The sequence below is a fragment of the Seriola dumerili genome, unplaced genomic scaffold (genome assembly GCF_002260705.1).
Source record: "Seriola dumerili isolate Sdu_G_001 unplaced genomic scaffold, Sdu_1.0 BDQW01000068.1, whole genome shotgun sequence".
In the NCBI taxonomy this organism is placed as follows: domain Eukaryota; kingdom Metazoa; phylum Chordata; class Actinopteri; order Carangiformes; family Carangidae; genus Seriola; species Seriola dumerili.
Window position 1 is genome coordinate 10862913 of NW_019174323.1, and position 15207 is coordinate 10878119.

Here is a 15207-nt window from a genome sequence, read left to right on the forward strand (position 1 = left end):
AGAGAAACACAGAGAGAAAGGGGAAGGAGAAAACACAAAAGGAGGCAGGCTGGTGTTGTAACAGAAGCGGTGTCGGGCTTAGAGAGGGGCAGACAACAGAGAGAAACACGCACGCTGAGGCTGAGCGAAGCCTCAACAAGGTAAGGATATTCTCTCATGTGCACTGACTTAACTCTGTTTTTTTTCAGTGTGTATTTACGTGTGTGTGTCTGTCTGATAGAGAGCAAAATATCAGTTAATTTACTCTTATTTAGACTAATCAACCTTACTCTGTTTTGTCCATAAGCTCTATGAAATTAGTGTGTTTTTTTAAAGGCTTTTTATGAATTGAGCGTTCCAGTTTTTGTGTCTGAGTAAACCATGTGGAAGCCTGACTGTGCTGCATGTTAATGAGGTGTGTGTCTCACCTGAGATTGATTGCCAACTCCAACACTACATTAAACTGTGATAGAAGAGACTATTGCATGTGGATGTACACCATCTTAGACCGTATGAGCCAATTAAATGACTAGAAATGACCATTGTGTTAGGGGGAAGCTGATCAATATTAACAGATCACAGTGCTTGGTGACCTCAGCCAGAGGTTGGCTGACAGGACAGGCCTTTAGCTGTGACTTGGTCATGCTTTGCTGCAGGGCAGGGCAGGCTCTGTTTTATGGCTTTATTGGCTTTTAGAAGAAGCAGGAGAGCCAAAGACATTCAGTGAAGGTCAGGGTCATGCACTGTGGTTTTTTAGTAAACAAAGTCGCAAGGAAAAATGTGCACCAGTGTCTCTAAACCCAGACAGGGGACACAGGGATGTCTTATGTCTAGACACCCAGCTCATTTTTATGATTATGCTTCAGTGTTTTTAGGTGAGAATGAATTTGTTATGTAAGTGCAACAGATGAATTGATTGGTAAGATGACTGTTTGTAGGCAGGCATTTTGTAGTCGGTGTTCTCAATGCCCTGGGCCAGAGCTTCTGTCTGAAGGGACTATTACCATGTCTGGTTGTAAAGTCAAGCAAACGACTTCAAAGAGACACAAAGTGACCACAAAAAGATGCAAAAAGATGACAAAGAGACACAAAATGCTCAATAACTGCAAAGCGACCACAGAGATATTCAAAAATATCACAAACGGATGCAAAACAACAACATGAAGGTGCTAAACGACTACAAGAGATGCAGTGGCCTCAAAGAGATGCTATATGACCACAAAGAGACAAAAAATGACTACAAAGATGTGAAAAACAATGTCAAAGAGACACTAAATCTACATTAAAGAGGAACAAAAATGAATTCAAAGAGACAAAAAGATACAAAGAGGTGCAAATTGCCCATGGACGATGTGGTTGCATCGTTTTTAGTCACTCTGCGCCTCTGAGTCTGGGTGTCTTGCTCCCATGTGTGGAGCGTGGGAGCCTTTCACATGTTTGTGGCCAGGATTGTCCCCTCTTAAACCCTGTTTTTCTGTGCATTTACACATATCATTATGAGTTCAGAGGGAGTTTAACATTAGCCATCAGTCAAAAGCCTCTAAGGCTTGGCCCTCCTACCAGCCTGATTGGCACTTTATCAACATGATCATGATAAGCCAAACATGTTTTGGCTGTTGAAATTCTTGTTTGCCTTGTAAAAAGAGACATTGGCCTGTCTGCACACACAAATATGGGATTCCTTTCCTCAGACAGGGAGCCAAATTCAATCTCTCAACCCTAGAAGTGATCCTTTATCCTGCTGTGTCTGAGAGTGGGCGTGTTGAAGGTGTTTTGAAGTGATGTTCTTCTCATAAGCCTCTTAAGAGCCGTCTGGCTCCTGACCTCCTCTGCACTACATTTTTATGTTATTTCTAGCATTTATTCAAGCACAATTGAAATCTAAACTGAATCTCAAGGTCACTGCATGGAAGTGAAGAGTAACTTTACAGTGTGATTGACAGAATTACCTATGTAAGAATTATTTTATCATGTTATCATAAAACAGAGGTCCTTGATTTGGGATTAGAGCAGCAACGATTAGTTGATCATAAGAAAATAATGGACAACTATTTTTTTTAATTGATTCATTCTTTCAATCTTTTTGTGAAAACAGCCAAAAAAAGACTCACAATCACGTTCCAGCTTCTGGAATGAGAGAATTAGCTTTCTTTGATTTTAGGACTTTTGATTGAGCAAAACAAGACCTTTTTAAAGATATCACTTTGGGCTCTGACAAGTTGTGATGGATATTTCTCTTCTTGTTTCCCTTTTTTTTTTTTTTTTTTACATTTTTTTTACATTTCATTTCATAAATGTCTTTTTTTGAGATGCAGACATTCTGGATGATTTTGCTATATATATAATTTTTTTTTTTTTTACTTTGTAGAAGGAGAATAGAAAGTGTTTAATTTTTGAAATGAGAGATGCTCTGTAAATCTTTTGTGGCGTTACTACAGCATAGATCGTAATCCTACTGGGAAATGTACAACATGCAACTTTTTTTTTTTTTTTCCCCTAACGGATATTGGAATTAAATCTGTCATATTCAAACATGTCAGATCAGCCATGTGGGTGGCATCATAGGTGGTGGATGGACCACACACACACACACACACACACACGCACACACGCACACACGCACACACGCACGCGCGCGCGCAAAAGCACGCAGAGCGGTGGGCAGATGGCATCAGCAGTGTGTTGGCGACCTCGCCCCTCTCTGTCTCCCTCTCGGGACCCGTCCAACAGCAAATGAGTCTGGCAAACAGGTGGCGTACGTGCATGTTTGTGTGTGTGAGGAGGGAGGACAGTGACGTTTAGCTCTGCATACACAGTGTCAGTGTAAGAAAGTAGCACGCTTGACTGTAGATTGTGTTAATGCCTAGTTTAGCAGTAGGATGAACTGAAGACCATCTTGCAATGGGATGACACCATCGGCGACACCCATCAACATGTTGACATTCCAACCCATGAGCACTTGGTAGTCACCACTACATTACATGAGTACTCAATATTAATGGGATTGCACCCATGATTTTAACTACACACCTGTAAAGTTTCGTGGCTGTATGTTGTATGGTTGACAAAGAGCCAGAGAGCCTCCATGGACAAAGTTAACCAGTGTAAAACACAGTCAAAGCATATAAGGGATGATTCAGTGAGGATTTGACTATCAATCACAAACCTCAGTGCTCCATGATACAGAACATCTGATCAATATGAAGAAGAGACGTGGAATGTTGTCATGATTGAGCACCAGAAGCCAGGGGGAAAACCCTGATTAGAAAATGATAAAAACCAATAACACAACAATAAAGAACACACAGCTGACAGTTGTACCATGCTGCGATGGAGACCCTGCAGATCAAGTGATTACCCCAAGGTCAAAACTCTTAATAATAGTTTTCTGTGTAATATTTAAGTGTTAATTATTAGAACATAAACAGACACCCGGTTTGTTGATGTGTCCTTGAGCAGCTCCCTCACTCCCTCCGTTAATTTGACAAGGCAAGGTGATTTAAAGGAAAACTTGCCAACCGGAGTCAACAAATGATGAATTATTCATTTTTAAATAAAATCTGTATGCAAATGCTGTAAAGGGGCAAACTATAAACTACATTAATAAACCAGAGTTAAGATCATGCAGGTAAAAGTAATTAGGTTGTCTACAAACTTGCTATACGGCTATCCTGCTCATACTGTGGGCTGACACCAGGATGAAAGGTTTAGCTTAGCATAAACACTGGAAAAAAAAAAAATGGAGGGGGGGGGGCAGTTAGCCTGGCTCTGTTCAAAGCAAAACATGTAAACATGTTATATCTTCTTGGTTTAACATGTACAGAAACCGACAATTCGCTATTTTTGGAGCAGCAACTTCAAGTCTTCGCTAACTGCCTAGCAACTGCTTTCAGCCAAAAATAGTCGTGCACAGAACCCCTTGTAAACAGCAAAATGTCATTCTTACACTTTTGGCTTTTGTACAAATTTAATAAACGAGATATAACTTGTTAATTTTCGAGCTTTAGATGTGCCATGAGGTGGGTTTTGTTACATTTGGACAGAGCCAGGTTAGCTGTTTCTCCCTGTTTCCAATGTTTGTGCCAAGCTAACTGGGTTAGCTGCTAGGTGTAGCTTCATATGTAATGGCCATTATAGTGGTATTGATCTTCTCATCAAACTCTCAGCAAGAAAGTACAAGATTATTTCCCAAAATGTCAAGCTAAAAAAAAGCTCAGCACTGATGATGTCTTCAAACACATTAAACTCAATTAAATGAATTATATATTTGATTAAAATCTTTGAAGGACTAGTGTTGTCCTTGTCTAATAATATCAACAACTGAATTGTGCATCACAGAAATAATACTTCTGCGTGAAGATATCTAATTGAAAGACCACATTACAGTTAATTTATTCTAAAGTTAGTGAGGGGGTTTCAGTCTGCCGATGTGACCCTAAAAGTTTCCAAAAAGGCCTATCAGATCTTCCCAAAGACCAAGGACACATTTCCTAGTTATTTATTTTGTCTCAACAATGAAAAACCTCACAAGGATTTGGTTTGTAATACTATGAGATGGAGAGAAATCTGCAAATCATCACATTAGAGAAACTGGAGCCTCCACACATTTGTCCCTTTTTTATTGGATGAATTACTTAACCTGATAAATGGGTTATTGAAAATGCCATCAATTAATTTTCTGTAAATCACTTAATCAATGAACTGCTTCAGTCTTCAATTTTTATTTGTGTTAGAGTTCTTTTTGCTAAAAATACAAGTTGTTATTTTCTTCTTATCGGTCTGTCATCTTTGCTGCTATTCAGTTTCTCCCCTAATCTACCAGTCCTCTCTTATCTGCGCCATTGTGTTCATTGAAATCTTCGGTGATGCACACAGCCGCGAGCGCTGCCGTCTTAAATCAAGGAGGCTAGATAATACCGCCATATGGCCGGTGGGAACCTTAAGTATAACACTGGTAGACTCTGTGAGAGAGAGAGAGAGAGAGAGAGAGGGAAAAAAAATGCGGAAAGATGTTGGATTTAATCTCCTCTCAGCCTCTTGTGATTAGAGAGAGAGAGTGTGGAGGGAGGAAGAGATGGAGAGAAAGAAGGTCAGGAACGTGGGCCAAGTGTGCAGGGGAGGAGAGCTGAATCAAAGCAGGGTCAGCACAGAGGATGAGCGAGAGGATGTTTTACCCCTGAACTGCTCGCTTTATGGTTTGAAGTTTTCTCAGTGGACTGGGCTTGTTTGATGGCCAACAGATAGCAAAATACACACTAGAATTTCATTTGAACACCAGGAAAATGCATGAAAACAAACATTTAATGACAATTCAAGGACACTTGGAGCAGTAATTACAGAAGTGGTGAAGTTGAGAGAAAAAATTGGCTTAAAGTTTTCTGGATGACCAACTAACTGTATAACACATAAAGCGAATATATTTTGTGCCTTTTTTTAAGACGCAAAGATATAGCCTATATAAAAATGTTCTTTCAGCTTTCTTCACCTCTCTTTTAACCTTTTTTTAAAATAATAATTCATTATGTGAAATTGAATGATTTAATAGATCTAATGGCAGCAGTCCCACTATCTGGTCACAGTTTTACAAACTCATCTGCAATGCCTTTGTTGTGAATCTGTTTGTTTAGTTTCATGGACATCCTGCTGATACAGAGACAAGATAGATAGAGAAACATGCATAAATATTACCACTTTGGCTTGTTTAGTTAGTTGAAGCTGTATAAATCAGTAGGGTTGGTGAAGTGTGTGGATTTCTCGTCTGATGATGTGCAGAATTGATTTTTTTTTTAAAAGTGCTACGTGGTCAATGCCCTGCTGAGTGAGTGAATGAAGGGACAGGCATGCTGATGGTGGTGCAGCATTAGACTGAATCAATCTGGGGGGTATTATTATCAATGCTTGATTGAGGGTCACTCATAGGAAGAGGTCAGAGGTCGTGTCACACTCCAGCAGTGATCCAGAGTAGACAAGATGTGTAGATTGGAAGACACTGGTGATACTGGTCTCTCTGTTAACGTGTGTATTTACTGAAGTGCAGCAGAAAAACACAGAAGCCAAATTACAAGACAGTAAAGGAATAGTTTTACATTTTGGGAAATACATTTATTTGTGTTCTTGTTGAGAGTTAGATGAAAAGATCAAAGCCACTGTAAATACTGTAAATACCATGGTCCAAGGGACCTCTTTCCCACTGTTTCCAGCCTTTATGCTAAGCTAACGGGTTGCTGGCTGTGGCTTCATATTTAACAGAGGTTTTGATCTTCTCATTAACTCTTGGCAAGAAAAAAAGAAAAAGTGTATGTCACAAAATGTCTAACTATTCCTTTAAATGACAAAGTGATGCAAATGGATGAATATGGCCAGTTCATTCTCCAGTCAGTTGCATGGAAGATAATTTAATTCTCGCGTTTAATGATGCCATCAGCATCCATGTGTTGCTGATGGACCACAACAGCAACTTTGAGCACACAGATAGCCAATTATCATGTGTAATAGCTCTTTTAGAGCAGCTTAAAGAGGTTGTTTTTCATCACCACTCAGCAGTCTGAGACACAATTAAATGCATTACATTATAACATTTTACACATGGGTCCAACCTGTACTTTATAAACACTTGTCATCAGTTAAGCAAAGATCTGTTTGTGGTCTGGCTGCTTATTCTAATTGCCACTTTGGCATGTTGCCATCCTGTCTTCAATCAGTGTTTTTCCAAACTAGAAATTTCCTTGGCAGCTGGTATGTTTTTACCAGCCCACCCTGGGGAAAATGTGACAATCAAGTGACAGAAAATGACAAATAATCACTGTGAGACAATTGTAAATTGCTGTTTTTGAGAGAAATGGCAGAATATACGACACAAGATGACGGAAAAACGATAAAGTAGTGATTGTTTTTTAAAAACTTTGAGATGCCAAAGGAGAAAGTCTCTGGCTACAAGTGATTTTTGTAAAAATAATCAGCATTGACATGGAAGTTTCATGAGGCCTATAGATGTCTCCATTCATCTGTCTTAACGGTGAATAAATCTGACGAGAGCTACTTAGCCAACTGTTTGTTGACATGTTTGTTGAAACTGTGGATGTCTAACAATGAGCCAGACTGATATACCTTCTTTGTCAGAAAACACTGCTGCAGGATTGGTTTGTAATTTCCTACTCAAGAGGAAATGTTGCCCCCACAGTGAAAAACACAGACTTTCACTTTCATAAGCCACCATGTTGACTCCACGCAGATTTCTGCTTCGAGTCAAGTAATTTGTATGTGTCTCCAACTACTTCATATTTTTCTTTTTTAATCAGTGTTTTGTCCTTGCCCATTAATGGAGTACCTTTTCCAGTCCTTCCAGTTATTGGATACACAAATGTGGTCCTTACCTTAGGAGAGTTGGCTGAGGAGCCATGTGAAGCTATGCAGGGAAGGTTAAGATATAGAAAAAAACCAAAAAACCAAGATACACTGCTTGTTGCTATTGCTTTTGTTTTTACCAATGCGAGTGTGGGGGTTGGACTTTTGATTGGATTTAATAGTGGATTTTATACAGCTGTACCTCCAGTTCTGCTCTGTGTACCTAGATAGAGTTAATACTGTTTTGCTGGTAAAGATGGATGTGATGGATAACTGCTCTGCATGAATGTCCTTCATCCTGCAGATAGTGTGTAGGATGAAGCCTGAGCATACACACACACTCACCACTGTTATATTCACCTGGCATCTTATTACTGCGACCCTCCCACAGATGTGTGTTAGTAGTGCTCAAGCCTGGTGTTTCGGCCTCCCACCTACACAGCCTGTAGTTCCAGAAGGTTAAAGCAGGTATACAGCAGGTGGGCTGTGCACCTGACGTTCTTCTGTAGAGACTGTTAATTAAGAGTCTGGTTGATGATCTAACTAGTGCACACAGTGACTTGATACTGACAGCTGTGGAGGAAAAGTGCTATTCCCTCTCATGTATAAAGGATAGTTATAATATTAGATACCCTTTTAGTGGCACATTTTAGTCTGCCTAAATGTGTTCCCTTCTGGACATAGAATATAGATAACATAGAAAATCCTAGTTGACGTACACAGAACAATGTAATGTTGTTCATGATTTAATTTAAATCAAGATTGTGCCCTTCATTTGTGAAACATCTGGAATATTTTGTAAGGGACTAGCAAAGTCAAGTTGTCTTCCAAATTATAAATAGTAAGCTAAAGTAATAAACATTCACACTGAGGCTTTTATTAAACCACTGGTAGGGTTCTAACTACTGATTATTTTCATTGTTAATTAATCTGTCAACTTTGTTTTCAGTGAGTTGTTTAGTTTATAAAGTATCAGAAAAAATGTAAGAAAAATGCTCATTAGTTTCGCAGATCCCAAGGTGATGTCTTCAGATTGCTTGTTTTGTCTCGAACCCAAAGAAGATATTTAATTTGCATACAAAGGCAGCAAGTGTGTTTGTTATAGTTGCCATACAACAATAATATTCAATTCAAATATACTGTCTCTACTATGCCACTTTGATCTGAATGATCATGCATTGTCTATTTTCCTTATCTGAAATGATTTTGTGAATTTTGCTATTGCTACATAGCCAGTGTTAGCATTAACAACTGTTTACTTAACAGTCTTGCCAAGATCTTCAGCCATCGTTGTGTTTACAGCACAAGAGGTTATAATGCGTCCTCCGACCAGCGCTACTTCTTCAGGGCAGCCTACAGTGACTCTGTCTCAGAAAATGGCGAGACAGTTTGGCCAGACTGGCACTAGAGCTGGTTAGCATGCTAACTTCAGTAGAAGAAAGGAAATGATAGAAATGGGAGCAAAACAAGAGGTTTGCTTTCCATCATTGGAGACAGCCCTTGGCGAGTAAAGGAATGAGGATTGATGCTGAACTCACAACGTTTCTTTTAGACTGGAGAGTAAACAGTTTTTAATGCTAATGTTGATTATGTAGCAATAGCAAAACTTACAAGTAGCCCCTTTTTAGTCAAAAATTTTTGCAATTGCAGTGTTTTCTGTCATTTGTGTGGACTAATCTTAGCTCTATTTACCAGTTCTAAATATTTTACATTGTTGCCTGTGATGAACAGTAATAATGGTTTGTAACTGCTGGTGTCACAGTAACACATAGCAAGTCTTAATATTTTTCTAGTAAAACTTTAAACCACGTCTTTACTGGGAAGTTAATGAGCAGGGTGGTGAGAAATGTGTTGTTTGGAGATGAAATGGGAAACCTTGAGCCGAGACAATATGAGCAGAGACTAACAATAGTACATGAGTGATTTTGAGGCTAAGATCCTAATGAAAATAAGCTCTGAACAAAACATAATGGTAATGAAAATCTGGTATTGATGGCAGCTTGAAGCTACATGCTTCACTGCATGCAGCACCACAGTACTGAAGTGAATAATGTGACACAACTCAAACACCATTTAATTAAACTAATTATCTGCAAGACTCTTGAGTTGTGCACAGAGAGGGATCCTATTGTGGTCAGTATTATCTGACCTCACTTTCCTCTTGACAGTCACACAGTATGAAATAAAATGAATGCTTTATGCCTCAGTAATGAGAGCGGCTGTTATCATACGGAAACTTCAGCACAGTAATGAGTTGATTCATCACTGTCAAAGCATGGCTGGTCGGGTCCCCTTTCAAAATATATTTACATTTTGACATAATTTTAAATGAGAAATAATATACTGCAGTCAGTGACCACCAAGGTACTAAAACCTATTTTTGTAACCTCACCCTTCTCCCTATGAGCAGCACAAGAGATCAGATATTTGCTTTTATAGTCTTTGAACATCTTGTTGCACCTACCAGCATGGAAATGATTTGTACTATCTTTAAAATTTCTGTCTCAAATGTAACTATAGTGCAAATAAAAAGAACCATACTCCATACTATTATTTCAAGCCTGTGTAGTTTTAGATTAATCTCAGCAATCTGTAGAATAGAAACTAGAATAAAATCATAATTTATAGGAAACCTTAGATTTATCCCCCTTTTTTTAAAAAAAAAAAAAAAAATGCATATCTCATCCCTAATACAGAGTGTTATGTTTTTTTTTTCCCCCATTCTCAGTTACGTCTGGGATTTATCACTGTGGCCAACAAGTAGAGAAGAGAATTTAAGAGAATTTACCAGCTTTGCTTTCCCTCCCTCCCTGCTCTCCCCCCTCTGCACCCTCCTCTGAATGATTGAAGCCATGCCCATCGTGTCTGCAAGCACAGGTACGACCAAACATATGCTCAAGCTACTTGTTCATTCTCTCTGATGCTTTATATATACTTATAAATAATGGACATGCTATAATATCAAGCATACATTACTAGAGCTTGAACTGAGAGTATTAAAGAAGCTTAACAAAATTTTCTGTGAGATTACCACATCTGTTTACATGACAAAAGGTATAATCTCAGTATTTAACTCTAATATTGGTATTAGGTTGAGGCAAATTGACATCATACAGCAAATTGCATTACATTAGCCATTGGTTTAGTTCTTGATAGACAACAGGTGTTTGAATGGGTGATTAATACATGACTGGTTTTATATGATTCATAGGGCTGCATGAGACTCTGGCCCTGCTCACCTCTCAGCTCCACCCAGATGCCAACCATAAGGAGGACCTGGTCTTCCTCAAAGATGTCTTCAGTGAGAAAAGCCTTGGTTACCTCATGAAGGTACAGCAGATACATCTGAGGAGAAGTGACTTCTTCATATTTATGATTTCTATTTTTTTGACAAAAGAAACGATTTCTATTTTTTTTACAAAAGAAATGTAATTGACATTTTTCACTTAGATACATCTTCACTTTCATTGTTGTGCAAAACACACATCATACAGCATTAGTTTATATTGGGTAAATTAATCATAAATATAAAAAAGATTATTTATCAATAAAAGATCTAACAAATATTAAGTAAAAGGAAAATGCAATTGTTCAATGGACTCAAACGACCCTTCATAATACAATAATCGGTTGTAGCTAATTTGTTGTTTCATTACAGATCCATGAGAAACTGAAGCAGTATGAGAAACAGAGCCCGACTCCCGTTCTACACAGCGCCTCCTATCTGGCAGAGGACGTAGGTGCAACCTTTTCTCAAATATCAACTCCAAACTAAATCTGAATATGAAACAATACTCTACTTTAGAAATTACTTGGTATTTAATTAGATTTGTTTTATGAGGATATGTGGGACAACATTTTGAAATATTTTAAGCAACTTAAGAGATTTTCTGATTCACATCTTCAGCTGGCAGAGGAGCTTCAGAATGGGCCACTGGAGGACGATGAGAGAGAGCTGCTTCTCTTGCTGAGCACTCCTCACCTCAAGGTAGACTCTCACACATTTATTGTGTCTTCCATCGCACATCGAGCAGCTGATAAGTGCTCAGAAGTGTCTCTTTTGCTTCCAACCCAGACACCCTCTCATTCCCTCTGTGGTTCACTATCTTAAATGCCACTGCTTCTCTGCACTTTCAGTCTGAATTGCTCTGATTTCCTATCATCTATTTCATAACAGCAGTGTCAGAGCTGTCTGAACCCCTAATTATTCTTATCAAGTGATTATGTTCAAGTTATTGGCTTTCTGGGGAGCGGGAAGAGATGACGCTTGTGAAACCTGAACACTCATTTGTAAAATCAATCAGTGAAGGAGATGTTATCCCTCCTTTTCTTTATGTACGTTGTTGTTTGGTTATTTAAATCTTATCTAACTTTTGCATTTATCGGTGTTTCTCTTTGTAAATTGTTCCTGCAGGCAGTGCTGTCAGCCCACGACACGGTGGCCCAAAAGAACTTTGACCCGATTCTGCCACCGCTGCCAGAGGATCTGGACGACGACCTGGAGGAAGAGTCGGTGAAGATCGTCCGCCTGGTGAAGAACAAGGAACCCCTGGTGAGTCGCCTCAGACCTGAAGACATGGCAAAATAATAGCTCCTCAGACCATCAGAAGCTACTTTTCTTATGCCTTCATGTGGGTTTTAAAACTGGATTTACTTTAATGGAGCAGCTTTGAGGCTTCAGAGAGCTCTGGGGTGTGAATTTGTCACTGTGGGATGCTATAAAAACCCTGCTAAAGGAAATCCTTCAAGCAGAGGACGAAAAATAGATTTGGTGTTAACTTGCCAGAAGCACCTGCTGAAGAGCCACCAGTTTTGCAGCAACTGGCTTACATCAGAAAGCTAAATGTAATAGTTCAGTTAGACTGAGGGGTGACAGAATGTAAACTGTAATTCCAGTGATTTGAACTACTTTTCTTTCACTGTTCTGTCACAGCCTCACACACTACCTGTTTGATTTTTTACATGTCACATGTGGGACTGATATGATATAATGCATCAGTTATTTTACATCATGTGGAGATCAAATATAATCCAACCCAGTGTAGTGGCTCACAATCTATACATGATACCTTGTTTGGCCATTGACCATTTCTCCCTGCTTCTATTCTTTATGCTAAACTAAGCTCTCGGCAAGAATAAAGAATAAGTGTATTGCCCAAAATGTTAAAATATCCCTGTTAACTTACCAAGGAAAAGTCTCTTGACTAAAACTGATGGAGCTGAAACCCAGTGTCAGAAAGTAAGGAAGTAGGTTGCATAACCTTACTGTATGATACACTAATAAGAAATGTAACCAAATGATCACTAGCGTATCAGCCTACCAGCACAAACAACGAAGTGATCTCGATGATGAGGTATCAGAATCTCTAGTCACAGAGTTTTGTAATTTACTCTTAATAGGTTATTGATTTTTTTTTTTTTTCCCAGCAAAAGCCACCAACTGGCACAAAAGGAGCAGCTTTTACCAGTCTATCAGTGGATTGTATCAACTCAGCGAACTGAAGATGAGATCTGTGTTTGGAAATCTGATTTATTTTCGTGTCTTTCCTACCAGGGAGCGACTATTCGGAGAGACGAGGCAACGGGAGCTGTAATCGTGGCCAGAATCATGAGGGGAGGGGCCGCCGACCGAAGTGGTGAGACAAACCCTGTTCACACATCAAATATACATCAAAACTCAAATGTTGGTTGCAAGGGTGTAGTTTTGGTCTCAACATTGGTAGGGATCCAACAACCCCACCTACCCTCCAAAACAAAAAGACTTTTTAATGCCGTCAACCAAACAGAATGCCCATACACAAATGTAATACATGTACATGTGTTGTATTTCAATGTATGAAATATATGTACTGTACATATGAAGTAAAATCATATATGTATTTAAAGTACAGCCTATATGTAAAAATTACATATAAAACCTGTTGGAAATTGGAACAATAACATATATTGACATATATGTCTAGCTAATAGAAACATGTATTTTAGTTTGTCTGTTTAAATTATAGACGTATCTTACATAAATATATATCCATCCCAAAGCCTGTCAGTATATGTTCATATTCTATATGTAAATATAGAAGATAGGCATGTATGATTGAATAAAATAAGAAATTACTAAGAAAATCATATACAAACCTATAGAATTTTAATAAGAATGTTGTTTTAAAGAAGTTGCATTTTACGATGAGTATTTCATGTATATTATAAACTTTATATATCCAGAGGATGTATGTCTGTCATAATGATAAGTGACACATATGGTAACATCACTCTTGATAAAAGGACATATATGTCATAAGTATAGTAAGGCATAAAAAATCATAAAAACATCATAGTATAGTAAAGCATAAAAAGTCATAAAAAGGTCATAGTATAGTAAGGCATAAAAAGTCATAAAAAACGTCATAGTATGATAAGGTATAAAAAGTCATAAAAATGGCATAATATAGTAAAGCATTAAAAAGTCATAGTATAGTAAGGCATAAAAAGTCATAAAACGGCATAGTATAGTAAGGCATAAGAAGGTCATAGTATACTAAAGCTTAAAAAGCCATAAAAAGGTCATAGTATAGTAAGGCATAAAAAGGTCATAGTATAGTAAGGCATAAAAAGGTCATAGTATAGTAAGGCATAAAAAGTCATAAAAAGGTCATAGCATAGTAAGGCATAAAAAGCCATATAAACAGCATAGTATAGTAAGGCATGAAAACGTCATAGTATAATAAGGCATAAAAAGTCCTAAAAAGGTCATAGTATAAGCATAGTATAGTAAGGCATGAAAACGTCATAGTATAATAAGGCATAAAAAGTCCTAAAAAGGTCATAGTATAGCAAGGCATTAAAAGTCATAAAAAGGTCATATTATAGTAAGGCATAAACAGTCACAAAAATGGCATAGTGTAGTAAGACATGAAAAGGTCATAGTATAGTAAGGCACAAAAAGTCATAAAAACATCAATACATATAGTAAAGCATAAAAAGTCATAGTATAGTAAGGCATAAAAAGTCATAAAAAGATCATAGTATAGTAAGGCATAAAAAGTCATAAAAAGGTCATAGTATAGTAAGGCATAAAAAGGCATAAAAAGGTCATAGTATATTAAGGCATAAAAAGTCATAGTATAGCAAGGCATAAAAGGTCATAGTATAGTAAGGCATAAAAAGGTCATAGTATTGTAAGACAAAAAATCCTAAAAAGGTCATAGTATAGTAAGGCATAAAAAATCATTAAAACAGCATAGTATAGTAAGGCATAAAAAGGTCATAGTATAGTAAGGCATGAAAAATCCTAAAAAGGTCATATTATAGTAAGGCATAAAAAGTCATAAAAACGTCATAGTATAGTAAGGCATAAAAAGTCATAAAAACAGCATAGTATAGTAAGGCATAAAAAGGTCATAGTATAGTAAGTCATAAAAAGTCATAAAAACAGCATAGTATAGTAAGGCATAAAAAGTCATAAAAAGGTCATAGTATAGTAAGGCATGAAAACGTCATAGTATAATAAGGCATAAAAAGTCCTAAAAAGGTCATATTATAGTAAGGCATAAAAAGTCATAAAAACGTCATAGTATAGTAAGGCATAAAAAGTCATAAAAACAGCATAGTATAGTAAGGCATAAAAAGGTCATAGTATAGTAAGTCATAAAAAGTCATAAAAACAGCATAGTATAGTAAGGCATAAAAAGTCATAAAAAGGTCATAGTATAGTGAGGCATAAAAAGTCAAAAAACAGCATAGTATAGTAAGGCATAAAAAGGTCATAGTATAGTAAGGCATAAAAAGTCAAAAAAACATCATAGTATAGTAAGGCATAAAAAGTCACAAAAACAGCATAGAATATTAAGGCATAAAAAGGTCATAGTATAGTAAGGCATAAAAAGT

At 37.5% G+C, this 15207-nt stretch overlaps 1 protein-coding gene across 2 annotated transcripts in view; it reads left to right on the top strand.

The window, feature by feature from the left end:
- LOC111219736 (MAGUK p55 subfamily member 3-like) overlaps positions 1-15207 on the top strand; it is a 31205-nt gene continuing 15998 nt past the window's right edge. The window contains exons 1-7 of one of the 2 annotated variants that reach the window (XM_022742495.1): positions 1-140; positions 10052-10200; positions 10535-10653; positions 10982-11059; positions 11231-11311; positions 11738-11875; positions 12878-12959. In XM_022742495.1, coding sequence (XP_022598216.1) covers positions 10164-10200; positions 10535-10653; positions 10982-11059; positions 11231-11311; positions 11738-11875; positions 12878-12959 — 535 coding nt within the window. In that variant the 5' untranslated portion in view covers positions 1-140; positions 10052-10163. The remainder of the gene's footprint in view (positions 141-10051; positions 10201-10534; positions 10654-10981; positions 11060-11230; positions 11312-11737; positions 11876-12877; positions 12960-15207) is intronic. The other variant, XM_022742496.1, reaches the window with a different exon arrangement.